Source organism: Lathyrus oleraceus, chromosome 6 (assembly GCF_024323335.1).
Source record: "Lathyrus oleraceus cultivar Zhongwan6 chromosome 6, CAAS_Psat_ZW6_1.0, whole genome shotgun sequence".
NCBI classification, from domain to species: domain Eukaryota; kingdom Viridiplantae; phylum Streptophyta; class Magnoliopsida; order Fabales; family Fabaceae; genus Lathyrus; species Lathyrus oleraceus.
The window spans coordinates 209860558-209887729 of NC_066584.1; the positions used below are offsets into that span (position 1 = coordinate 209860558).

Consider the following 27172-nt stretch of genomic DNA (forward strand, 5'->3'; position numbering starts at 1 on the left):
CTAAGATATTTTATTCAAAATTTAACTAATTAAAAAGAGAAAAAAATAGAATTATAGAGAAAAAAAATTATTTAAAAAAAAAAAAAAAAATCAAAATAAAGATCAATGTACTTATGACACATCAATCACTTATTTTATGCCACATCAAGTATTTAATATTATTAATGTCACATAGAAAATGTAATCTATTTGTTACATAAGACTATCAGATATAAAAAAGGACAAATTTGAGAGAGCAAAATCAAACAATTAAAATTTGCTAGGCAAAATCATGCAATAGAAAAATTTGGGAATAAAAACTGAAGTTAAGTCTAGTTTATTTATGACTATTATACATTACCCACAATTAATGTTGATTTTTGTTATTTAAAGACAAATTAAAAAGATTAATAAAAAATATTTTAAAAATTAAAAAATTTGCAAACAGTGAGCAAATCTTCTGAAAGAGTTTAATAAATTAAAGATAGCAAATGAATTAAAGGAATAGGCCAAAATTTAAAGATGGGTAAGGGGCAGCCCTCAGATGGAACATGATTGGCAAAGTCATTCCATATTAATGACCAATCGGGAAGTTGGCATCTTTAATGCCATGCCTATATCTTTCAACCATTTTCTCTAACTCATAAGCTTTGCACATTGCATTATTAATTTCATCAATGTCATCTTTCTCATATTATAATTTTCACTCATCTTTCACCATTTCCTTCCATAGAGCCACTTTCTCACATTTAAAATTATACAATTTTATGCTAACTTTGTAGTTTCCAACACTCATCTTACCACTTGTTTTTGTGTGTTTTTCTTTATTTCTTTTAGTTCTAGTATTTTTTCTGTTGGGGTAGACCAACAAACTCTAGACGGAGAAAACAAAGTTGTGACATTTTTTTATACACCCTTTGTTCTGTTTGATCAAAATTCTAACCGAGAGAAGCTTCATTTTTTTTTCTTTTAACCTAATAGTTTGTTCATTTTTTAATTAAGAGATTACAATTTAGTTGTTGAAGGGCCAAAAATCATTGGAGATTTCAAGCCCTTGTTTTCATTCTTGGGTTTTAGAGCTTGGTTGGGTAGCATTATGGGTGTGGTTAGTAATTCAGACTCAAATGGATCTGTTCAAAATTGCAATGGTTTAGAAGAGAAGCTTGATGATCTCCGTGGCCTTCTTGGTAAGGCTAATGGTGATCCATTGAGGATTGTTAGTGTAGGAGCTGGTGCTTGGGGGAGTGTTTTTGCAGCGTTGTTGCAAGACAGTTATGGTCAGTTTCGCGAGAAGGTACAAATCAGGATATGGAGGAGACCATTAAAGATTGTTGATAAAGCCACTGCCAAGCACTTATTTGAAGTTATCAACTCCAGGGAAGATGTGTTGAGGAGGTTGATTCGGCGTTGCGCTTATTTGAAATATGTTGAGGCAAGGCTTGGTGATAGGACATTATTTGCCGATGAGATTCTCAAAGATGGTTTTTGTTTGAATATGATTGATACACCGATTTGTCCTTTGAAGGTTGTCACAAACTTGCAGGAAGCTGTTTGGGATGCAGATATTGTTGTCAATGGATTGCCTTCGACCGAAACAAGGGAGATTTTTGAAGAGATTAGTAAATATTGGAAGGAGAGAATCACAGTTCCTGTAATTATCTCTTTGTCAAAGGGCATAGAGGCGGCATTGGAGCCTGTTCCGCATATTATAACTCCAACAAAAATGATTCACAAAGCAAGTAAGAGTTTTCTTCATCTCTATTCTTAGTACTGTGTAGTAAAGGATATTTATTGTTTTGCTTGATTCTCTTTTTGAACATTTTAATCAGATTTCAACTCTTTAAAATGTACACTTTAACAGCTGGAGTTCCCATGGAGAACATACTTTATCTTGGTGGTCCAAATATTGCATCAGAAATCTACCACAAGGAGTATGCAAATGCTAGAATATGTGGCGCTGAGAAATGGAGGAAGGCTCTGGCAAAGTTTCTGAGACAACCACATTTTATTGTTTGGGACAATAGTGACCTTGTTACCCATGAGGTCATGGGTGGTTTGAAAAATGTTTATGCAATTGGTGCTGGTAAGCTTCAAATTAGTCATTATACATGTATACTATTTGTATTGTCAATGCTTTTCTATGTTATAATTGTTTAAGTTATGAAAATTAGTTGATAAACCATAGGTGATTAAGATATATATTTGAAAGTTCTAGCTTTGGTTAATCTGCTATAACACGCTATCCCGCTTTCAAAATTTTGGGGTTGTCCGCCCTACGCCGCTATTCGGAACTGACAACTACGGACCTAAGCAAATAAAGATAAAAATCATTAACAATAATAACCAAAAATCTGTTTTTCTTCAAATGATAAAATACAAACTTTTCCATTTTCATAGCATACATTTTGTTTATGAATTACAATATGTATGTCTTTTGTTTCTTATTTGATGTCAGGAATGGTAGCAGCCCTTACCAATGAGAGTGCTACTAGCAAATCTGTATATTTTGCACACTGTACATCAGAGATGATATTTATCACTCACTTGTTGGCTGAAGAACCTGAAAAGCTCGCAGGACCATTATTGGCGGATACTTATGTGACATTGTTGAAAGGTCGTAATGCATGGTATGGCCAGATGCTAGCTAAGGGTGAGCTAAGTCCAGACATGGGTGACAGCATAAGAGGCAAAGGAATGATTCAGGTATTATTAGAGTTTTTCCTACTTCTTAGTTGGTTCTATACATATATGCTAAATTTCCAACACATGCCAATTGCATTTTTGGATTGTATAAACCGTATAATATGCATAAAAATGTCGATTATGTGTTAGAGACTCATACAGAATTTGGCATTTTTGGACTAGTTTGTTATTTCGTACACCTAAGGAACTAAATTGTTCAGCTGTCCTATTTCGAGGACTGAAATGAAAGATTTACACATTCAGATGTGTCTTGCAAGTAAAAAATTTGTAAATGTGAAAGTGATGTACAACTAGGATGCTTTTGACCATTTTATATTGTGCAAGCCATAGTCAACATTTTATCTTCATTCAAATTCTTCTGACTAAACAAATAATGAAAGGAGAAAAAAACGACTCTGCTATTTTTTGTTTGCAGGGTGTCTCTGCAGTAGAGGCATTCTTTGAACTTTTGAGCCAATCAAGCCTGAATGTGTTGCACCCTGGAGAGAATAAGCCAGTTGCTCCAGTTGAGCTCTGCCCAATCTTGAAGACGCTATATAAAGTATTAATATCCAGGTATTTTCCTGTAACCATTAGCTTGAATCTTGGATGTTTGACACGACAATCTCTTCTTGAGGGGGTGTTTCAATTGAAAATTCTCACTATTTATAAAACACACATACTGTACGAGTATCACATACAATAGGTATCTCATTCAGCAATAGGTCACTCATTAAAAAAATAAAATACATAAAGAAAAATAAAAATTAGGCATAATTAAATCATTGTCTTAAAATTATACATCTTGTAAATGTTGCTGACATTGTGTTGCTTGTGAGATCTACCTCTTGATAGATGATTGGTTTGCATGAAGGAATACTATAATGACCTTTGAAATAGTTGGTAGTAATTGGTAAAGTTATACTAATTGGAAATAGAAACGAATTCTAAAAAATGGTACAGAGAATATTAAATGGGTGCATATGAAATGAGATAGGAAAAGTTAATGCAAATATTGTCCATGTGGGTTGTTTTTTCAGGGAACAATCAACAAAAGCTATTCTCCAAGCTCTGAGGGATGAAAATCTGAATGATCCCCGTGAACGTATTGAGATTGCACAAAGTCATGCATTCTACAGGCCTTCATTGCTTGGACAACCTTGAATATACATATGGAGCATTTGGCAAGAGTTTTAGTTTTGTCTTGAGAAATAATTTTTATGGACATTTACGTTTTTATTTTAATAAGCTTTTGATACACATTATATATATATATATATATATATATATATATATATATATATATATATATATATATATATATATATATATATATATTATCCTTCATATTCAATGCAAGCTATGACAAGCACTTCAGATGTCAGATATACATATTGATATAATAATATAATATTATGTTTCAGATAAGCTCATAATTATATACAGTATACTAGCAAATCTGTTACAGCATGGTGAGCTTAAATTGTACAGAAAGGGGGCATTTCAAGAATTGCACCAAGGGCTAACAATAACAAACTTGCTGAAAGTACGACAGCAAAATAGAAAGAATAAAATGGTAATGGATGGCATTTCAGCCACAACAGCGCAGGCTCTGGATCATTCCCTTTGGCACACATGGTTTTTCATCCACCTAGGCTCAATAATTGGACGTTTAAGTTGGACTAATGCTGCTTTAAAAATCTAGGGAATTTTTTTTCTCATCTCTATTGGTGGTAAAACTTAAAAAATGTTATCAATTTTTTGAGATGCGTCCCCGGACGCATCATTACAATATTAAATTAATGTAAATGGTTGGATTCCCTGACTTTCCTAAAATTTAATTCAGAATTGTATCTCCGTATGTATTTTAATGTTTGATCGCAAATGTATCTCCAGAATAATCTTTATTTTCAAATTCAGATGTTTTTTTCGAAAATGCATATCCGAACGCATTTAATTTATATATAATGCGGTAGGCAAACCCTCTTCTCCTTGTTCATTTTTTGAAACTTTTACAAACTTCAATGGAGCTCGTGAACAACTTTCTTCCCGTCAATTTTTCAAAGAACAATCCTAACATTTAACATTTTCAACCCTTGGGTTACCGGCGACAGAGAAGGAGTCAGTGGATTAGGATTAGGCATACACAGTTGTGTTACCTCAGATTTTCGACATAAAATATTAATTATATAGATGTGGTAAGTTTCATGTGATAATGAGTTTATTGTCAAATAATCGAAATGGTCAATTACGGCCATGGAGATCTCGACGAATTTGATTTGTCGAGAAGTAGTATCAACTTTGGTCGAATCGCAATCAGTCAGAGACTAGAGAATTTATTGGTTTTCAGACTTAGTGAAATCTAGAGAACACAAATTTTTTATTTTTCAAGCAGTCGAATGAGGTGTAAGTAGATAAGATCAGACAGTTATTTGAGGACACATGGGAGTCTGTCAAAGACGAAGGTTGCATGGAGACAAAGACGTGGCATATTTTGCTTAATCGACTGTTGTAGACGGTTAATTTAGTACTAGTATATAAATAAGCATTCACTTATATTTTAGAGGTCCGCAATTGTACAAAAAAATCTGTAAAACTCAAAATATCCGTGTTTTGTGAGAAAAAAGTAAAGAATGTATGTATATGCGTTCCATTTTTTATAAATCAAAGTCTTTATTTTCATTCATTAAGTGCATTGAACTTTATTTCAATTACCTTTCAGTTTCTTTAATACTTCGGCTTTAGTGTCAAAATATGTTTTAAACCTTTGTTTTCACATAATATGTCCTGAGATCTTTTCGAGTTTAATCCCTTAAGTGAAATCAAACTTGTTTTGTTTATCAAATTTCACAGTAAACAAGTAGGTTATGCTTTTATTTGTATTTCGAGATGTTTTAATATTATTTTTATATTTTAAGAACAATATTTGTAATATGCTAGACTATTTTTTTAACTAATGCATTACTTTGTTCTATGATGCTCATGTTTATTAATGTTTGAATCAAATTATGACATTGTTAGTCGAATTAAAATGACTTTGAATTAAAAAAAAATACAAACTTAGGACAATGTTTCTGTACAATATGCATGAATGTAAGTTTTCGAAGATAAATCTCTGAATTCATCTAAATATTCCCAAATGCATCTCCGAATCAATTTTTGGAAAAAATAGAGTGACTATTTGATTTACTAAGGATGACGTGATTTCAAATACGTTTGAAGATACATCTCCGAAAATACCTTATGACAAATTTGAGTTTTCAGATGTGTAAACCACACCATAAAAATGGGAAAAGAAATCCCTAAAATCTATAGAACCAAATCGATTCATTGTTATATAATTAAACTGAGCTATAATTATTACTAACTAAACCAAATTATGGTTAACTGAGCCAAAACTTATCGAACAGAATCTTATCACCTGAATCGAAATTAAATAATCAAAACTTATGATATGGTTCCAAACATTGGCAATTTAAACTCAATTTCGTTTTTGGAAATTTCTTAAGTCTACATTTATACTAGATAGCATGATTTTTTTTTAAAAAAATAACCAGTATTTTCAAATTAAATCCCTAAATAACCAATTTTTCAAAAAACAAAACAAAATAACCACATTTCTTAACTGATGTGTCAGTTGAATTGGCGCATCAAATTAACCTAGAGAGGAAGTGCTATTAGAGCTGACGCATGCTCTCAAATGTGTAGCACCTAGGCGCCATGCCCCTGGAAACCATCTTCCATTCTTCCATTCTTAGGAAACCATTTTCTATTCTTCAATGGTTTTTTTTAAGACATACATTTTCTCAAGAGATAGGCCCAACGGGATAAAAAGGCTCCAATTGTTGCACATCACTCTCAAAAGAGTCATGAGCGATAGAGAAACACTCTTCTAATGACTTTTCATACTCCTTGTACAAGGCAAGGTTCTCAAGGTTCATCTCACAAAGACTTTCCTCAACCATCTTCTAACCTTCTTGAGACCCCTTTAAACACACCTCAAGCTCTTCCATCCTTTTCCGGGAAGGATCCAAGGACTAGTTTTCTTCATCAAGAGCATCATATGCCCTAGATAACGACACATGAACAAAAACATTGACCTGAATATCAAGGGGACATTCTATGGCACAATGAAGTTATGCGAAGAAAGAAAAATGGTCGTCCAAACAACACCCGTATTCGAACCGAAATGGATACGACGAACAAAATTGTGCGATTATGTATTTCATGTCGCCAGCCCGATCACAATCGTACTAACTGTCCTAGTGTTGGAACAAGCTTAATAAGATAAGTTTACACATACTTCTTTTGCTTTATATTAAAAATAATATTTATTTCATATGATAACTTTGTGAGAAAATACCATGACAAACAAATATAACACATTCAACAGACAAGCAACACATAAACAACAACACAACAGATTACATCAAATAAAATACCATTACTATAACTAAGCGATTACAACCATCAAAATAATTTTGAACATATTATACATCATCCTGTGAACGTCTCTGTGAATCTTAATATCCACTCATTCACGCACTTCTCCATTTTTCTTGAACATGGACTCAAGCCATTGAATTCTTCTAATCCTTTCACCATCTGCAATTTCTCCATCTAACCAACGGTTCAACATCCGATTAAGACGTTCAAACAAACCTACATTCCAAAGTCGAATCTTTATCGGAGGTGCGACTGCTGAAAAGATTAAATTGACATTTCTCTTGTGAATGTATTCAGACATGACTAAAGAAAACAAAATTGAATAAGATTGAAGAAATTGAAGGAAAATGGAAGGAGGGTAAGAAGTTGTGTGAAGTAATATGGGAGATGCGCATGGTGGTATTTATAGAAGAACCAAAGCATGCATTCGCCAACACACTAGGCTCCACACACACATAACACATGCATGCGACAATGCATATGCCAATGTATATGGCGCATACACACATGCCCACATGCATGCGCCAATGCATGTGGCGCCTACATGTATTGGTTTTGCATGCATGTGCCAAGAATCTGGGTGTCTCCTTTGATGCTTAGTTGGATGCGCCAATTCAACTGATGCATAAGTAGGATTTTTTTTTTAATTTTTAAAATAGGTTATTTATGGATTTAAATTGAAAATACTGATTATTTTTAAAAAAAAAATCATATATCAATGTAAGAGTTCTCTAAAGTAAACATAAAACCAATAATAATAATTATTACGATTCCAGCTGCTTTCATTTTGTGAAAATTTAATATTCTGAATTCAATGAAAAATACTCAATTTTTTTCAAAAAATTGAGTCATCTAAATAAATAAAAATGACTTTAAATTTTTTTATTTTTATAATCAACATATTAATTTAAAAAATCTTTTAAAGTATGTTTATTTTATTCAAATGATAAATGTTTAAAGAATGTATCTAAGTTATACCTTAACAAAATACTTATAAAAAAATCTTTTCCATTACCATAACAAAATACTTATAAAAAAATAATGGTAAAACAAAAAAAAGATTAAAATAATTTTTTATTTATTAAAAAGCATAATGGGTTCGGTTCCCTATAATAAATAGTTAAATTTGAAAAAAAAATCTATTTAATAATAATTTGGTATGGTTTGAAATTTAGAACAGGTACTGAATCAATAATTTGGTTCAATTCGGTTCTGAACAAATTTAAAAGATTTGGTTCAGTTCAGTTGAACTTTTGTTAATGTACGATTTGGTTTGGTTTGATTTTCTTTCTAAACCATAATATGAACAATCCTAGTTGGATCTGGTTGAGTGACACATCAGATCCTTAGAGAATTATATATGACACTCTAACAATTGGACATGACATCCCTACATCTTGAATGAAATGACCAAAATAACTTTTTATAGAAAAAATGGAAAATTGTAAAAGTAAAATCAAATATTTTGGATTATACGGGATTTGTTAAAATATCTGGTATAAATGCATATGATTATATCGGATTTGTTAACATATCTGGTGAAAATGCATATAACACTTGATGTTTATAAAAATTTGATAGTTGTAGGGGTGACATCGAATTCTTAAAAAACTCCGCCGGCAGTTTCTTTTTAATTGTTTGATTTTTTTTAGTGAGACAAAGAGGAAGAGATTGTAAAATCATACTTAGATTTAGGTTGTTGTAATTAAAATATTGTTGGTTCTAAGTGTTGGCAGCAATTTTGATAAAACAAAGAGTGTTCACAAGATGTTGCATGTGATGTCTTAACATAAGATATCTTGTACCTGCTGGAGTTTAAAACCATAATTATGCAAGATTGTTTCAGGATGTCATACACGATGTCATGACATCTGATATTATGTACTTGCTGGATATTTAAAATGGAATTATGCAGGATTGTTCTAGGATGTCAGACCCGATGTCATGACATCTGTACACAGAACATTTAGTGTGAATGTTATGTGTTATGTGATTGCGCTTTTAATGGAAATCTATGTATAATTGAAGATCTGATTTACAAACGCATTCAATCATTAATTACTACCAGATTTACTTATTTTCCAAAGAGATCTAATCAGCTATCATGAGAAGATTTGATTGGAAAATAGTTTTAGGGTTTCAAGATGTCCAAGCCCAGCTGAATGCTTCTATAAATAGGACATGGAAAACCTGATTTGATACACAAGAAATATAGAACGAAATATTGAGAGAGAATAAGGGTTTGTGTCTTGTGTGGTCGTGTGACTTGTAAGCCATTCAATTCATCCATAGATGATTGCATTGGTCTGATTTGTGAGTTGTAATTATTCACTCAAAGCTTTTAAGCATGAGTGTGTGTCTACTTGATTGAAGTTGCTAAGTAAGATCAAGTGTGTGTCTTTGAAGAGTGTCTTCTGTTCATAAGCAATTCTTGTTTATTATCACTGGTGTGGTTGAGGGGGAGTGAGTGGGATCTCATATCTAAGAGTTCTTAGGTAGAAATCATACGGGTATAGATTAGGTGAAAAAGACTTTAACTAGTAAAGTGTACTGAGAGTCTTTGAACTGATTCTATTTAGTGGATTTCCTTCCTGGCTTGGTAGCCCCCAGACATAGATGAGTTGCACCGAACTGGGTTAACAATTACTTGTGTCTCTTGCATTACTATTCTTTATCTTTATCCTGCTTGTTTTACTCAGATATTAGTGTCGTGACATTACCTTCGACATCTCATATCTGATACCAGAATTTCAATTGGTATCAGAGCAAGCATCCTGCTCTGGTTCTGGGTGAGATCTAGGACGATACTTTCTGGTACCATGGAGAGAGATGGAGGATCTGTTCACAGGCCACCAATTTTGGATGGATCTAACTATGGCTATTAGAAACCTCGAATGATAGCCTTCCTAAAATCTCTTGATAATAAGGCTTGGAAGGCTGTGTTAACAGGCTGGGAACATCCAGTAGTTACTAAGGAAGAAGAAGCCACAACTGATAAGAAACCTGAAGAACAATTGTCCAAGGAGGAGGATGATCTAGCCCTTGGAAATTCTAAAGCATTGAATGCAATATTCAATGGAGTAGACAAGAATATCTTCAGATTGGTAAACAACTGTGAGGTGGCTAAAGATGCTTGGGACATTCTCAAAACCACTCATGAAGGCACCACTAGGGTGAAGATGTCTAGATTGCAGCTGCTCACAACCAAGTTTGGAAATTTAAGGATGAAAGAAGATGAAAATATCCATGAATTTCACATGAATATCCTTGAAATTGCCAATGCCTCTGGAGCTCTAGGAGAGAAGATGTCAGATGAAAAGTTAGTAAGGAAAATACTCAGGTCACTCCCTAAGAGATTTTCTATGAAGGTGACAACCATACAAGAATCTCAAGACATCTAAAATATGAGAGTTGATGAGCTAATTGGATCCCTCCAAACATTTGAGGGGGGAATATGTGATGGATATGAAAAGAAAGCCAAAAGCATAACCTTCATGTCAAACACTGAAGGGGAAGATGAGGAAGGTGGTCAAGAGATTGATGAAGATCTGGAAAATGAGGTAGCAATGCTGGGAAGACAGTTCAACAGACTTATGAAAAAGATGGATGTAAGATCTATGGCCAATGTCAAGAACATCGCATCTGACATCAGTAAATCCAACAATATTGGAAGAAGAACAAGGTAAGAAGAAAAGCCCAAAGAAGGAAAAGGAGTTCAATGCTATGAATGTGATGGGTATGGTCACATTAGAACTGAATGTGGGACCTACCTCAAGAAACAAAAAAGGAGTCTTGCTGCCTCTTGGTCTGATGAAAGTGAAACAGAAGAAGTTGCAAATCTTGTGACTTCATTGACAGGAAGATGGGGTTCTGATGAAGATTCAAGTGATGATGAAGATTCAAGTGATGATGAAGTAACCTTTGAAGAACTGGCCACTACCTATAGAGAGTTGTGTCACAAAAGTGTAGAAGTGTGCAGACAAGTTGAAAGCCAGAAGAAAGTGATAGCTCAGCTGGAGAATGAAAAGGGAGAACATGTGGAAACCATCTCCAAGTTGAAGACTGAAGTTGTACTCTTGAATTCCAAACTAGATGAGATGACCAAGTATGTAAGAATGCTTAACAATGGATCTGGCATCTTAGACAAGATTCTCCAGACTGGTCAAATAACAGGAGACAAATCTGGCATTGGGTTCAATGAATCTAAGGCTGATTGCAGTTACACAAATGGAAAACCTAAATCCAAACCTAAGTGCAACCATATTGATAACAAACCTGCAATGTCACATCACATGTCACAACATCATAAAGGAAGACATCAAAAAGGGAAACACCAAAAATGGAGATGTCATTACTGTGGGAAGTTTGGCCACATAAAACCCTTATGCTATAAGTTGTATGGTTACCCTCAGCCTACTCATTACCTACCTAAACCCAAACATTACATACCTATCAATAAAATGTAATGGGTTCCTAGGTATGTTACAAGTCTAATAGCTCACACTTCCTTTAGAGTTTCAGCCAAAGAAGATTGGTATTTTGACAGTGGTTGCTCCAGACACATGAATGGAAACAAAAACCTGCTAACTGGCCTTCATCCTCATGCCACAAGTTATGTAACCTTTGGTGATGGAGCAAAGGGTGAAATCAAGGGGATTGGTAAGCTTGATTGCCCTGGAGTTCCTGACCTTGACAATGTCCTACTTGTTAAGGGATTAACTGCTAATCTAATAAGCATCAGTCAACTGTGTGACCAAGGTCTAAATGTAAACTTCACTAGAACTGAATGTCTGATTACTAACACGGAAAGTGAAGTGATCATGAAAGGATTTAGGTCTAAAGACAACTGCTACATGTGGAGTTCTCAAGAAACTGGTTACTCTTCAATGTGAACCTTGGCCAAAGAGGAAGAAGTGAAGATATGGCATCAAAGATTGGGCCATCTGCATCTTAAAGGTATGAAGAGGATCATATCTGTTGAAGATGTTAGAGGAATTCCCAACTTGAAGATTGATGAAGGAAAAATCTGTGGAGAATGTCAGATTGGAAAACAGACAAGGATGTCACACCAGAAGCTCAGACATGACACCACTACCAAAGTTTTGGAACTCCTCCATATGGATTTGATGGGACCCATGCAAGTGGAAAGCCTTGGTGGGAAGAAGTATGCATATGTAGTGGTGGATGATGTAACAACCCAATTTTTAGTATTTATTTATTATACTATTATACTATATGGAGTGTTAATTAATTATTTAGTTGATAGGAGATATCATGAATAATTGAATTAATTAACTTGGTGGATATATGTTGTTAGTTTAATTTATTTGAATTAAATAGAGATGTTTAAATATTAGGTCTTATTGGGCCTATTAATTAAATTAGAAGTATAATGACTTAAGCCCAAATAGAATACTAATATAAATAGTAAGAGGTGAGGAGAGTGAGAATTATGATTCATTTGATCATTGAAGGCAATAGAGAAAGAGGAGAGGAAAAGTAAAGAGAAGAGCTAGGGTTTCCAGAAAATTGAAGAGGTAAGGGGGAAATCCTTATTGTTATGGGTTAGTATGATTGGGTCAATGGGTAGATGTATGCTTAGGTTAAAATTCCTAATGTTGTATGGTTGTTTGGAATTGTTAGGTTTGATGAGTACTCTTGATTGTGGTGATTTAATTGTATTAAAACTGAAAATTAACGTTATATAATTAGGGTATTGTATGAGTTGTAATTTTCTGAACGTGTAGCTTTTTACGGAATCGAAATCGGAGGTCCAAAAGTCCTCCAACGATGAAAAACGTAGAAAATTCTGCATGCTGTTTTACAGTAACGGGTTACTCACCGAGTGTTAACCGGTTACTTGCTTAAAAATCTGTATTCTGTTAAACTGAGTAACGGGTTACCCACCGAGCGTTAACCGGTTACTTGCTTAAAAATCTGCATTCTGTTAAACTGAGTAACGGGTTACCCGCCGAGCGTTAACCGGTTACTTGCTTAAAAATCTGCATTCTGTTAAACTGAGTAACGGGTTACCCACCGAGCGTTAACCGGTTACTTGCTTAAAAATCTGTTAATTCTGTTTTACAGTATCCGGTTACTCACCGAGCGTTAACCGGTTACCACTGTTTGAAAAGGGAAAATTGGTGGATTGTGAATGATATGCTGTTATGAATGTGTATATGTACCATTGTTGGATTGTGAATGATATATTGTTATGAATATTTATATGTACCATTGGTGGATTGTGAATGATATATTGTTATGAATGTGTATATGTACCATTGGTGGGTTGTGAATAATATATTGTTATGAATGTGTTTATGTACCATTGGTGGATTGTGAATGATATATTGTTATCAATGTGTATATGTACCATTGGTGTATGATTCATAGAGTTGAATTATGGTGATATGTGGAATGTTAGGATGGTAGACATGATCTTAATTGCATATGTATTGGTATTTGTACATTCATTCATGGCATGGTCGGCTTCATTGTGGAAGCGGTGAAACTGTGGGTTCACATGGTATTAGACGTTGATCCTTAATTGGAAATAGGCGTAGCAGACGTTGATCCTTAATTGGAAATAGGCGTGGTAAATAGACGTTGATCCTTAATTGGAAATAGGCGTAGCAGACGTTGATCCTTAATTGGAAATAAACGTGGTGGCTTGGATTCTAGATATTGAATCGGAAAGCGGTGAAACGTTGGGTTCACATTATGGTACCACATGCATAGAGTCACATGTCATGCATTGAGTCACACTAGAGTTATGTGATAATTGAATGTTTGCATTGATGTGATTGTGATGTGTGTATGAGATATGATAATTGAATTTGATGATGTTTGGATACATAACTTGACTGAATATGTGATTATGTGATAATTGTAGTTATGTGTATATTTGAGAATATACTATTGGATTTGAATATTATACTCCTTGAGTTTTTATGTGTGCTTGAAACATGTGAAATAAATGTTGGTTAATATTATTTACATGGTTATATGAAGTGTGATGAATTCCTTTAATTGTCGATTTAATCATTGTGCTTGATTAATACTTCTTCATAATGATTTAAATTCTCACCCTTTCTGGTTGAATGTTACCTTTACATGGGTATCGTGCAGCTACTCAGGAGTAGTATTGCTGAAGTAAGTGAACCGTAGCACTCGAGGTTAGCTGGAGAGCTTTGGGGCTTTGTTTTAGAGACTAAGTAGTGAGTCAATGCTCTGGTCATGTAACACTGGGTAGATTAGTAGTATTGAATACATGTCTTATTTGGGTATGGTTTTATTTTATCTTGAAGAGATTTTGAGATATGATCATGGTATGGGACATGGATCATTTGATGAAATGCATGAGTATTCATTATTTTCCGCTGCGAACGCATATGCTTAAATATTCATGATAATTGAAATGTGTTATTTTAAATGACCAGGTGTATTGTATATTGATGATGAATGATGTTGGTTTTTGAAAGCTCTTAGTTTTTGAAAACGTCAATGTGACGCCCTTTTGTTTATATGCGTGCTTATTTACTCTGATTATATGTTAAGTATTTTGGGGTAGAAAAAGGGGTGTTACATTAGTGGTATCAGAGCATGGTCGACCAGTTGGTCAATCGTCGTTAGGGTTTTCCATCCCGTTGTATTTGATTCGTGTATCTGACACGATCGATACTGTTTGTTTGGTTGGTCCGTCCGGCCAGGTTGTTTAATTATGTTTGTTCCCTAGTATGCGACATGTGTGTGAGAACACTGTCGATGCTTGTTTTATTTTCCATTGACAGGTTGGGAATGCGATAAGTGGGGGAGAAGCGTCTGCTTATCTTGGATGTTCCAATTGTATCGAGCTTGGACATTATGTTGTTGCCTGCAAGAGTGTAGTGTTGGCTAGTTAACCTGGTTTGAGAAGACAGTTATTTTTCCTGAGGTTGGAGCTAAGGAAGATTGGTTTGTATCTGCTAAGAAAGTTGACGAATCGGTGCAAGATGGTGCCGAGTTGCTTATGTTGTTGGCAACTTTGGATATTCGTGAGAAGAGGACGATTGAAGAATTGCCAATAGTTTGTGAGTTTTGGTTGAGTGAAGTAAGTTTTCTTAGGCATGTGATTTCGAGTGGTGGTATTTCTGTGGATCTTACGAAGATTGAAGTTGTATCTCAGTGGGAAGCTCCTAAGTCTGTTGCTGAGATTCGAAGTTTCCTTGGTTTGGCTGGTTATTATAGGAAGTTCATTGAAGGATTTTCTAAGTTGTCGTTACCATTGACGCAGTTGACTAGGAAAGGTCAAGCTTTCATTTGGACTTCGCAGTGTGAAGCGAATTTTCAAGAGCTTAAGAGAAGATTGACTACGGCTCCTATTCTGATTTTACCGGATCCGTTAGAAACTTTCGTTGTGTATTGTGATGCTTCTTTGTTGGGTCTGGGAGGTGTTTTGATGCAAAAGGGAAAGTGGTAGCTTATTCTTCAAGGCAACTTAAAGTTCATGAGAGGAATTATCCGACGCATGATTTAGAGTTGGCCGTCGTTGTGTTTGTGTTGAAGCTTTGGAGACATTACTTGTTTGGATCACGATTTGATGTGTTTAGTGATCACAAGAGTTTGAAGTACTTGTTCGATCAGAAGGAATTGAATATGAGGCAAAGGAGATGGTTGGAATTCTTGAAAGATTATGATTTTGGTTTGAATTATCATCCTGGAAAGGCGAATGTTGTAGCCGATGCATTGAGTAGGAAGTCATTGCACATGTCTATGTTGATGATTCGAGAGTTTGAATTGTTGGAGCAATTTAGAGATTTGAGCTTGGTTTGTGAAGCGACGCCTTCGTGTGTTAAACTTGGTATGTTGAAGCTTACGTCTGGCATTCTTGACGAGATTAGAGAAGATCGAGAAGTGAAGAAGCTTCGTGGTAAGGAAATTGCTTTGGTGAAAGTGATATGGGACGGAGTCACCAATGGCAATATTACTTGGGAACTCGAGGATAAGATGAGGGAATCGTATCCAGAGTTGTTCGTTTGAGGTGAATTTTCGAGGACGAAAATCTTTTAAGTGGGGGAGAGTTGTAACACCCCAATTTTTAGTATTTATTTATTATACTATTATACTATGTGGAGTGTTAATTAATTATTTAGTTGATAGGAGATATCATGAATAATTGAATTAATTAACTTGGTGGATATATGGTGTTAGTTTAATTTATTTGAATTAAATAGAGATATTTAAATATTAGGTCTTATTGGGCCTATTAATTAAATTAGAAGTATAATGACTTAAGCCCAAATAGAATACTAATATAAATAGTAAGAGGTGAGGAGAGTGAGAATTAGGATTCATTTGATCATTGAAGGCAATAGAGAAAGAGGAGAGGAAAAGTAAAGAGAAGATAGGGTTTCCAGAAAATTGAAGAGGTAAGGGGGGAATCCTTATTGTTATGGATTAGTATGATTGGGTCAATGGGTAGATGTATGCTTAGGTTAAAATCCCTAATGTTGTATGGTTGTTTGGAATTGTTAGGTTTGATGAGTACTCTTGATTGTGGTGATTTAATTGGGTTAAAACTAAAAATTAACGTTATATAATTAGGGTATTGTATGAGTTATAATTTTCTAAACGTGTAGCTTTTTACGGAATCGAAATCGGAGGTTCGAAAGTCCTCCAACGATGAAAAACGCAGAAAATTCTGCATGCTGTTTTACAGTAACGGGTTACTCACCGAGCGTTAACCGGTTACTTGCTTAAAAATCTGCATTCTGTTAAAGTGAGTAACGGGTTACCCACCGAGCGTTAACCGGTTACTTGCTTAAAAATCTGCATTCTGTTAAACTGAGTAACGGGTTACCCACCGAGCGTTAACCAGTTACTTGCTTAAAAATCTGCATTCTGTTAAACTGAGTAACGGGTTACCCACCGAGCGTTAACCGGTTACTTGCTTAAAAATCTGTTAATTTTGTTTTACAGTATCCGGTTACTCACCGAGCGTTAACCGGTTACCACTGTTTGAAAAGGGAAAATTTGAGATTTTAAATGTTGTATTTATTTTGAAATGCAATCTAAGTGTGTGTAGTTGATAATTAGCCTATATTTGTGAATGATATGCTGTTATGAATGTGTATATGTACCATTGTTGGATTGTGAATGATATATTGTTATGAATGTTTATATGTACCATTGGTGGATTGTGAATGATATATTGTTATGAATGTGTATATGTACCATTGGTGGATTGTGAATGATATATTGTTATGAATGTGTATATGTACCATTGGTGTATGATTCATAGAGTTGAATTATGGTGATAAGTGGAATGTTAAGATGGTAGAGATGATCTTAATTGCATATGTATTGGTATTTGTACATTCATTCATGGCATGGTCGACTTTATTGTGGAAGCGGTGAAACTGTGGGTTCACATGGTATTAGACGTTGATCCTTAATTGGAAATAGGTGTAGCAGACGTTGATCCTTAATTGGAAATAGGCGTGGTAAATAGACGTTGATCCTTAATTGGAAATAGGCGTAGCAGACGTTGATCCTTAATTGGAAATAGGCGTGGTAAATAGACGTTGATCCTTAATTGGAAATAGGCATAGCAGACGTTGATCCTTAATTGGAAATAAATGTGGTGGCTTGGATTCTAGATATTGAATCGGAAAGCGGTGAAACGTTGGGTTCACATTATGGTACCACATGGATAGAGTCACATGTCATGCATTGAGTCACACTAGAGTTATGTGATAATTGAATGTTTGCATTGATGTGATTGTGATATGTGTATGAGATATGGTAATTGAATTTGATGATATTTGGATACATAACTTGACTGAATATGTGATTATGTGATAATTGTAGTTATGTGTATATTTGAGAATATACTATTGGATTTGAATATTATACTCCTTGAGTTTTTATGTGTGCTTGAAACATGTGAAATAAATGTTGGTTAATATTATTTACATGGTTATATGAAGTGTGATGAATTCCTTTAATTGTCGATTTAATCATTGTGCTTGATTAATACTTCTTCATAATGATTTAAATTCTCACCTTTTCTGTTTGAATGTTACCTTTACATGGGTATCGTGCAGCTACTCAGGAGTAGTATTGCTGAAGTAAGTGAATGGTAGCACTCGAGGTCAGCTAGAGAGCTTTGGTGCTTTATTTTAGAGACTAAGTAGTGAGTCAATGCTCTGGTCATGTAACACTGGGTAGATTAGTAGCATTGAATACATGTCTTATTTGGATATGGTTTTATTTTATCTTGAAGAGATTTTGAGAGATGATCATGGTATGGGACATGGATCATTTGATGAAATGCATGAGTATTCATTATTTTCCGCTGCGAACGCATATGCTTGAATATTCATGATAATTGAAATGTGTTATTTTAAATGACCAGGTGTATTGTGTATTGATGATGAATAATGTTGGTTTTTGAAAGCTCTTAGTTTTTGAAAATGTCGATGTGACACCCTTTTGTTTATATCTGTGCTTATTTACTCTTATTATATGTTAAGTATTTTGGGGTAGAAAAAGGGGTGTTACAGATGACTTCTCCAAATACACCTGGATCAATTTTATAAGAGAAAAATTTGATGTTTTTGAAGTCTTCAAGGAGCTTTGTCTAAAACTTCAAAGAGAAAAGGAAAGTCCTGTTATCAAAATTAGAAGTGATCATGGGAAGGAATTTGAGAACAACAAATTTGATGAATTTTGTTCTTCAGAAGGAATTCATCATGAGTTCTCATCTCCCATTACTCCCCAGCAAAATGGTGTGGTGGAAAGAAAAAATAGAACTCTTCAAGAATCAGCCAGAGCTATGATTCATGCTAAGAAATTGCCCTACCATTTTTGGGCTGAAGCCATGAACACAGCCTGGTATGTTCACAACAGAGTGACATTGAAGAAATGGACTCCTACAACCCTATATGAAGTCTGGAAAGGAAGAAGACCTACAGTCAAATACTTCCATGTATTTGGTAGTAAATGCTATATTTTGACTGATCATGAACAAAGAAGGAAGATGGATCCCAAAAGTGATGAGGGAATATTTCTGGGCTACTCAACAAACAACAGAGCTTACAGAGTCTTTAATTCCAGAACTAATGTATTGATGGAATCTATTAATGTTGTTGTTGATGACCAACAGACTGATGTCACAGACGATGTCGAGACATCTCTGAATGATTCCCCAACTGACTTCTCAGACAAAAATGAGGAAAGTGAACCTCCTCAAGTTGAACCTGAAGATGACAAAATCAACAAGGGACCCTCCATCAGAGTTCAGAAGGATCATCCCAAAGATCTCATTATAGGAGATCCAAATAAAGGGGTCACTACTAGAGCAAGGGAAGTGATCTCACATGGCTACTTTGTGTCAAAGATTGAACCTAGAAATGTCAAGGAAGCCTTGACTTATGAGTTCTGGATCAATGCCATGCAGGAGGAGTTAGGTCAATTCAAGAGGAATGAAGTATGAGAACTGGTTCCTAGACCTGAAGGAGTAAATGTCATAGGTACAAAGTGGGTATATAAGAATAAATCTGATGAACAAGGGGTTGTTACTAAAAACAAAGCAAGATTAGTATCACAAGGATATAGTCAAGTTGAAGGAGTGGACTTTGATGAAACTTTTGCTCCTGTAGCTCGCCTTGAGTCCATTAGATTATTGCTTGGAGTGGCATGTATTCTGAAATTCAAACTGTTCCAAATGGATGTAAAAAGTTCCTTCTTGAATGGCTACTTAAATGAGGAAGTATATTTTGAACAGCCTAAAGGATTCACAGATCCAAATTTTCCAAAGCATGTGTAAAGATTGAAGAAATCCCTCTATGGGTTGAAGCAAGCTCCCAGGGCTTGGTATGAGAGACTCACAGTGTTCCTTACTAACAATGGATATAGGAAAGAAGGTATTGACAAAAATCTATTTGTGAAGAATGAAGGAGGGAAGATCATGGTGGCACAAATATATGTAGATGACATTGTGTTTGGTGGGATGTCGGATCAGATGGTTGAACATTTTGTTAGACAAATGCAGTCTGAGTTTGAGATGAGCCTTGTTGGAGAACTGACCTACTTTCTTGGGCTACAAGTCAAGCAGATTTAAGATTCTATCTTTCTATCTCAAAGTAAGTATGCCAAGAATATTGTTAAGAAGTTTGGCATGGAGAATGCAAGTCATAAAAGGACACCTGCTCCTACACATGTGAAAATCTCCAAAGATGAAAATGGTATCAATGTAGATCAAAGTCTATACAGAAGCATGATAGGTAGTCTGCTATATCTCACAGCAAGCAGACCTGACATTGCATTTGCTGTAGGTGTTTGTGCTAGATATCTAGCTGAACCAAAAGTCAGTCACAAAAACCAAGTGAAGAGAATACTGAAATATGTCAATGGCACCAGTGACTATGGGATGTTATATACTCATGGATCTGGATCTATGTTGACTGGTTACTGTGATGCTGACTGGGCTGGAAGTGCTGATGATAGGAAAAACACATCAGGAGGATGTTTTTTCTTGGGGAACAATCTGATATCATGGTTTAGCAAGAAACAAAATTGTGTGTCCCTATCCACTACTGAAGCTGAATACATAGCAGCTGGGAGTAGTTGTTCTCAACTGGTTTGGATGAAACAAATGTTGACTGAATACAATGTCACACAAGAAGTCATGACATTATACTGTGACAACCTGAGTGCTATAAATATTTCCAAAAATCCTATTCAGCACAGCAGAACAAAGCACATTGATATTCGTCATCACTTCATTAGAGAACTTGTGGAAGAGAAGATCATAGCGTTGGAGCATGTTACTACTGAAATACAATTAGCTGACATATTCACAAAATCTTTGGATGCTAATCAATTTGAATGTTTAAGAGGGAAATTGGGGATTTGTATTCATAAGAATTTATAGCAATCAAAGGAGTTTGTGGTTAATATCCCAGAGGATATTTCTGACAAAAATAGCAAGGATTATTGCAAGGTGTTTGTAAGAAGAAGATGCTACTTCCTCAGACTGAGTTGTAATGGCCCCCCTGTTATGAAGACTGTTTGTGTTGTGTGTTATTATGAAGACTGGTCCCCCTGGTGGTTTAGCTGTTGTGGATGCTGGATGCTTTGTTGTTTTTTTTTAAATGTTTGTAATTTGTCGCATTCCTTATTGATGCCTTGATGTAATATTTGGGCTCTTGATGAGTTCTATGGATTTCTAATTATCTCAGCTATTGTAGCTGTGTATAATTATGGTTTGTATCTCCTAACATTTATATTTTAACATTTTATATGTTATAACATCTCTTGTGACATTCTCTGCTAGGCTGATTGACATTTATTTTGTCTAATTGGTCACCTTTGGTCTATTTTGACTAAAAAGGGGGGGGGGAGTGATGATGTGGAGCTGTGTGGAGAAGTATGTGGAGCGCTGCAGTTAAATGTGTGGATTATGGAGATCTGCAGTGTTGTTGTAGCTAGCTAGGCTAAATAGGTGAACAACTGATGTTGAGATGTCTGATGTTGAACATAATGTTGTTCTGTTCTGTGATGTTGGAGGAGATGCCTGATGTTCTGTGCATATTCTATATTGCACAAATGATGTTAAAGGAGATGTCAGAATGGGATTCTGAATGTTACAGATGTTGAAGGAGATGTCAGGAGGATATTCTGATTGTTACAGGTGCTGTTATTACAGGCGCTGTTATTGCTGAAGGAGATGTCTGTGTTGTACAGACTTAGGGGGAGAAGAAGTACCCATGTGCATTTGTGTGTTTTACTAGTTGCTATTATAGCTAGTAGTACCCATGTGCATTTGTGTGTTTTACTAGTTGCTATTATAGCTAGTAATTCTGTTTGCTTCTGCTGCTGCTTAAACTGCTATTATGCTGTTTAACTGCTGATGTTTTTTTTCTTGTGAACAAAATGGACAGATATATGTTTTAGCCAAAATTTGCCAAAGTGAGAGTTTGTTGGTTCTAAGTGTTGGCAGCAATTTTGGTAAAACAAAGAGTGCACAAGATGTTGCATGTGATGTCTTAACATAAGATATCTTGTACCTGCTGGAGTTTAAGAACATAATTATGCAGGATTGTTTCAGGATGTCATACAGATGTCATGACATCTGATATTATGTACCTGCTGGATATTTAAAATGGAATTATGCAGGATTGTTCTAGGATGTCAGACCCGATGTCATGACATTTGTACACAGAACATTCAGTGTGAATGTTATGTGTTATGTGATTGCTCTTTTTATGGAAATATATGTATGATTGAAGATCTGATTTACAAACGCATTAGATCATTAATTACAACCAGATTTACTTATTTTCCAAAGAGATCTAATCAGCTGTCATGAGAAGATTTGATTGGAAAATAGTTTTAGGATTTCAAGATGTCCAAGCCCAGCTAAATGCTTCTATAAATAGGACATGGAAAACCTGATTTGATACACAAAAAATATAGAACGAAATATTGAGAGAGAATAAGGGTTTGTATCTTGTGTGGTCGTGTGACTTGTAAGCCATTCAATTCATCCATAGATGATTGAATTGGTCTGGTTTGTGAGTTGTAATTTGTCACTCAAAACTTTTAAGCATGAGTGTGTGTCTACTTGAATGAAACTGCTAAGTAAAATCAAGTGTGTGTCTTTGAAGAGTGTCTTCTGTTCATAAGCAATTCTTGTTTATTATCACTGATGTGATTGAGGGGGAGTGAGTGGGATCTCATATCTAAGAGTTCTTAGGTAGAAATCATACGGGTAGAGATTAGGTGAAAAAGACTGTAACTTGTGGAGTGTACTGAGAGTCTTTGAACTGATTCTATTTAGTGGATTTCCTTCCTGGCCTGGTAGCCCCCAGACGTAGGTGAGTTGCACCGAACTGGGTTAACAATTGCTTGTGTCTCTTGCATTACTATTCTTTATCTTTATCCTGTTTGTTTTACTCAGATATTAGTGTCGTGACATTACCTTCGACATCTCATATCTGATACCAGAATTTCAAATATCATTACATAGCATTACACGACATAACATAACATGAACTTGACATGGATTTATCATAGATCTAACATAACATTAACTTAACATAGATCTAACATATGATTAATTTTGGAGTGTTTTATTGACAACATATTAGACATATTTATATAAGTTTTAATTATTATGGACTTGTAATACTCTAATTTCTCCCCTAAGATCCCTTATCATTTGTATCATTTGCATAACATCAAGGTCATCAAATACTTTTGTGTATATCCTTAGGCTTTGCTAACCCCATAAAAATACAAAAAAATATATGTCTTGCTTTACTTTGTTTGCAAGTTAGGGTTTTGGCATCAAGAAGTTCAAGGGATGGATCGATTAGGGCTTAGTATGATCATAAACATATCAAGGTGATCAAGAGTCTCCATTCATCAACAATCAAAGTTTGTACCCACCTAAATTCAAGTTCATCAAGCCAAAGTTCATCTGGCACTCCAAATTAGGGTTTTTGGTCAAAGTCAACTTAATGTTGACTCTTTGACTAAAGCATGATCCTATGGCTTGAGGCATGATCCAAGGTCCTCAAATGTGTCCTCATAACCCATTCATGTGATTCAAATGACTCAAGAAGTTAGGTTCATGAGCAGATGAAAGTTTTGAACACAATTGATGAAAAGTCAACAGATTCCTAAAGTCAAAGTTTGACTTTTAAGATTTTTGGTCAACTATGGACTTTTCAAGTCAAGGATCATGAAAATATGATCAATGAAGTCATTTGACAAGTTTAATCAAGAAAATCAAGGTTACTTGCAAAAGGGGCAAAGTTGGAGAATTTGAATTTTTTACTAAGTACTTAAAGACCTTGTCCAAGTACCCAACTTTCCAAGGCCATAATATGTGATTCAGGCCACCATTTGTCTTTGATGATGTAGCAGTAAATTCATGACCATCAAGCTATGGATAAACTTGACATCAACAAAACCAGAGTCGCCACCGCGCTTTTATTGTTTCCAAAGGAAAAGGGAAAAGTACGAACAAAACCCAAGGATAAGAAGTTATCAAATCAAAACTAATAAAATGCCAGAGATTCTAGGTAAGGGGGTTGGTTACACAAAGGGAAGGTGTTAGGACCCAAAGTGTCCTAGTTACTCCTAGGGGTAGTTATCTCTTTTTTGTGTTTTGAAATTTAAGTCAATATGGTTAAGTTTATTTTTAAGTTTGATTTAAGAAAAAGTTTAAAAACTCAATGGCATAAGGCCAAAGTTTCTAATCATTAAAACATGTCTAAGTTGAAATCACAAAGAAAGTTTTTGAAAAAAGAGAGAGAGATTTTGAAATTTAAGAAGTGGGATGAGATAAAGAGACTATCCTAAATAAAAATTTAAAAGTTAAGAGTTGAAAAGATCTGACCAATGCGATGCAATCCAACAGACAAGAATGTCGTATAGAAACCCATTATCCTTTGGACTTTAATCAAGAAATAATCAATAAGAAATAAGAAATATCCAAACATCATGGAGATCAAGGAATCAAATAAAGATGGCCACATCCAAGCAAGCCCTCTAATAGCTAGCAGTCTTCATTGTCTTCCAATGTATCAGATGAAATATTCCTTGATCAACTCAGAACAAAACATCAGACATAGACAATAATAACACAATAGCATATAAGCAAGAAGAAAAAATAAAAGATAAATCAATGGGAACTTAAGGTCTTGCATCAGATGAAGGAACAATTCAAGATAGTCCAATCTAAAAATGTTGGCATTAGCCAAGTCCTTTAGCATAGGGAGTGTTGCCTAATTCTAAGTCCAAAAGTTCAGATCAATTCCAACAATCCACCAAACTTTTTTTAGGGTTTTTTGTTGTTATTATATGTTTTAAAGTCCTAATACCACAAACAAAATCAAAAGCAAGCGAAAAATATATACAATCACAAGATATTACTCAAATGAGAAAAGTGAAAATTGCATGAAACATAAACAAGTTATATGAAATGTAAATGACAATGAATGATAAACGAATGAAATTTAAATTGCATAATAGTAAATGGCTTGAAAGTAAAGCAATATTAACAAGAGTTAGTCAATGGTTAGTCAAATGTTAGTGCTTAATTTTAATTGATTAAATCATTCTTTGGAGAACACTCAACCATTCATTCACAAGTATGGACCCTTAAACCAAGACATCTTCCATGAGAAGGGCCCCAACTTGGATAATTTAAAAAGTATACCACTAGCTCCCATGAAAGGAAAAAAGATCAAGTCTCCACACAATGCCATGATGAATGGGAGACTTACAAACTCAATTACTAGAATTGTATGCCTTGAGGGTCAAATTTAGCTCTATGTTAAGCAATGATAATTGGACTTATGTAGAAGTCACAACTATCTGAGGTCGGGCAATAACAATATATGTGTTAATACATATTAGAGATTTGGTACAAAGAACCAAACTCCTAAAACATACCACACACTAAAAGAAAATGGGAGGGACCTATCTCAGTCATACTTGTATTGATTGATCTGACACAAGGTCAGTGATAAATCATTATCCTTTAGACATTAGAGATTTCATTGGTCAAATGAGGGAATGAGGAAGAATAAGGATGAAGATGAAGAGGGAAGGGGAGATAGAAACACAAACTGATCATGAGAGGAATTTCATGTGATCAAAATCATTCATTCATTTTGGGAGATGAAATATAAATTTCATCAATCCCCTAAATCCAATGGTTTTGATCAAACAAAAATCGAATCAATCATGACCAAGGCCCAAAAAGAAAGTCAAACATCACAAGGCCATGAAAATGGCTCAACATAATTTTTAAACATTTAATCAATTAAAAATCAATTTAAAAATGAATTAAAATGCATTTTTATTTGGACAAAACCTCAAATCCCTTCAAATCACCAAATAAATGGCAAAGGGAATTATCCTATGTCAAACAAGGTCAAAGGACCTTAGATAAAAAATTTCACAATTTTTAGAAAGTCGGAAGTATATTTAAACAATTAAAAATATGCACAAAAACAAATTCATGAAAAATACCAAAATCAATCCAAAAAATAATTTTAATTCAGAATATGGAAGAGAATTTTTTTTTTGGTGAAAGTCCCATATTTTTTGGATAAAAAATGGATTTATTATGAATTAAACAAAATAAAGCAATTAAATGGAAAATCAGAAAATATGAAAAATCAGGGGCCATCAGATCTCCCTCATTAATTGAGGTGGCAGATCTGTTGGCCATACGCATGGGGAACACAAAAGACTTGAGTCAATGTGTTGCAAACAGAGTCAAATAAATCAAAGGTCCGAATTATAACATTTAAACATGATCAAGTGGTTGGGAAGGCGCCAACGCACCACCGGAGCCCTAGCTCCGGTCTTCTTCTCTGGTGGATCTCACCGGACTGGTCCACCACAAACCACCACAAAAATGAAAAGTGAGGACATGGTTTTAAAGGAAAAATGTCCAGGAGCACGAATCTGACCTCCATATTATCCAATTCCAAGTATATTGAAAGATATGCAATCACAAGATATGCCCTTGAAAATTTATTTTGACATTTCTCAAATAATAAAAGTTGGAGAGCACATCTTGAAATTGATCATGAAACTTGGATAGTTTTCATCTCATAAAAATTGAGCAAGTTATGGTCCTTGGAAGTTGACCTCCTAACTAGGGCACAAAGAAAATGACCTATAATCTTTCACCATAAAAGGTGACTTTCCAAGCAAAACTAGCTCTTTATGTAACATAAATGTTGTTTGGAATGTCATAAGGAGTAACTTTTATCTTGTAATAATTTTCATATGACAAAAATTGTAGGAGATAGTGTCTAGGGAACCCTAATTTTGACTAGTTGACTTTCTCTGGTTAACTACCTTAAACCTACTTGCAAACTTGAAGTTTTCTTGATCTTTTGGACTCATGGAGGATCATATATGCTTAAAATGATGTATGGTTGATTATCCCTTAATATATTGGACCAAATGTTGAAGAAACTTGTTGAGGAAGTCACACAAGATACCCAGATGAACTAGGGTTTCCAAGGCAAACAAGCTTCAAATTCTTGATGAT

The 27172-nt window shown here is 34.7% G+C and overlaps 1 protein-coding gene across 1 annotated transcript; it reads left to right on the forward strand.

Moving 5' to 3' along the window:
• The first annotated feature begins 571 nt into the window (after positions 1-571).
• Positions 572-4522, forward strand: LOC127095711 (glycerol-3-phosphate dehydrogenase [NAD(+)] GPDHC1, cytosolic). Its single transcript, XM_051034361.1, has 6 exons — positions 572-1718; positions 1841-2062; positions 2435-2682; positions 3098-3237; positions 3702-3845; positions 4086-4522. The coding sequence occupies exons 1-5, from the start codon at positions 1076-1078 to the stop codon at positions 3823-3825; spliced, it is 1377 nt and encodes a 458-aa protein (XP_050890318.1). The 5' UTR covers positions 572-1075; the 3' UTR covers positions 3826-3845; positions 4086-4522.
• The last annotated feature ends 22650 nt before the right edge of the window (positions 4523-27172 follow it).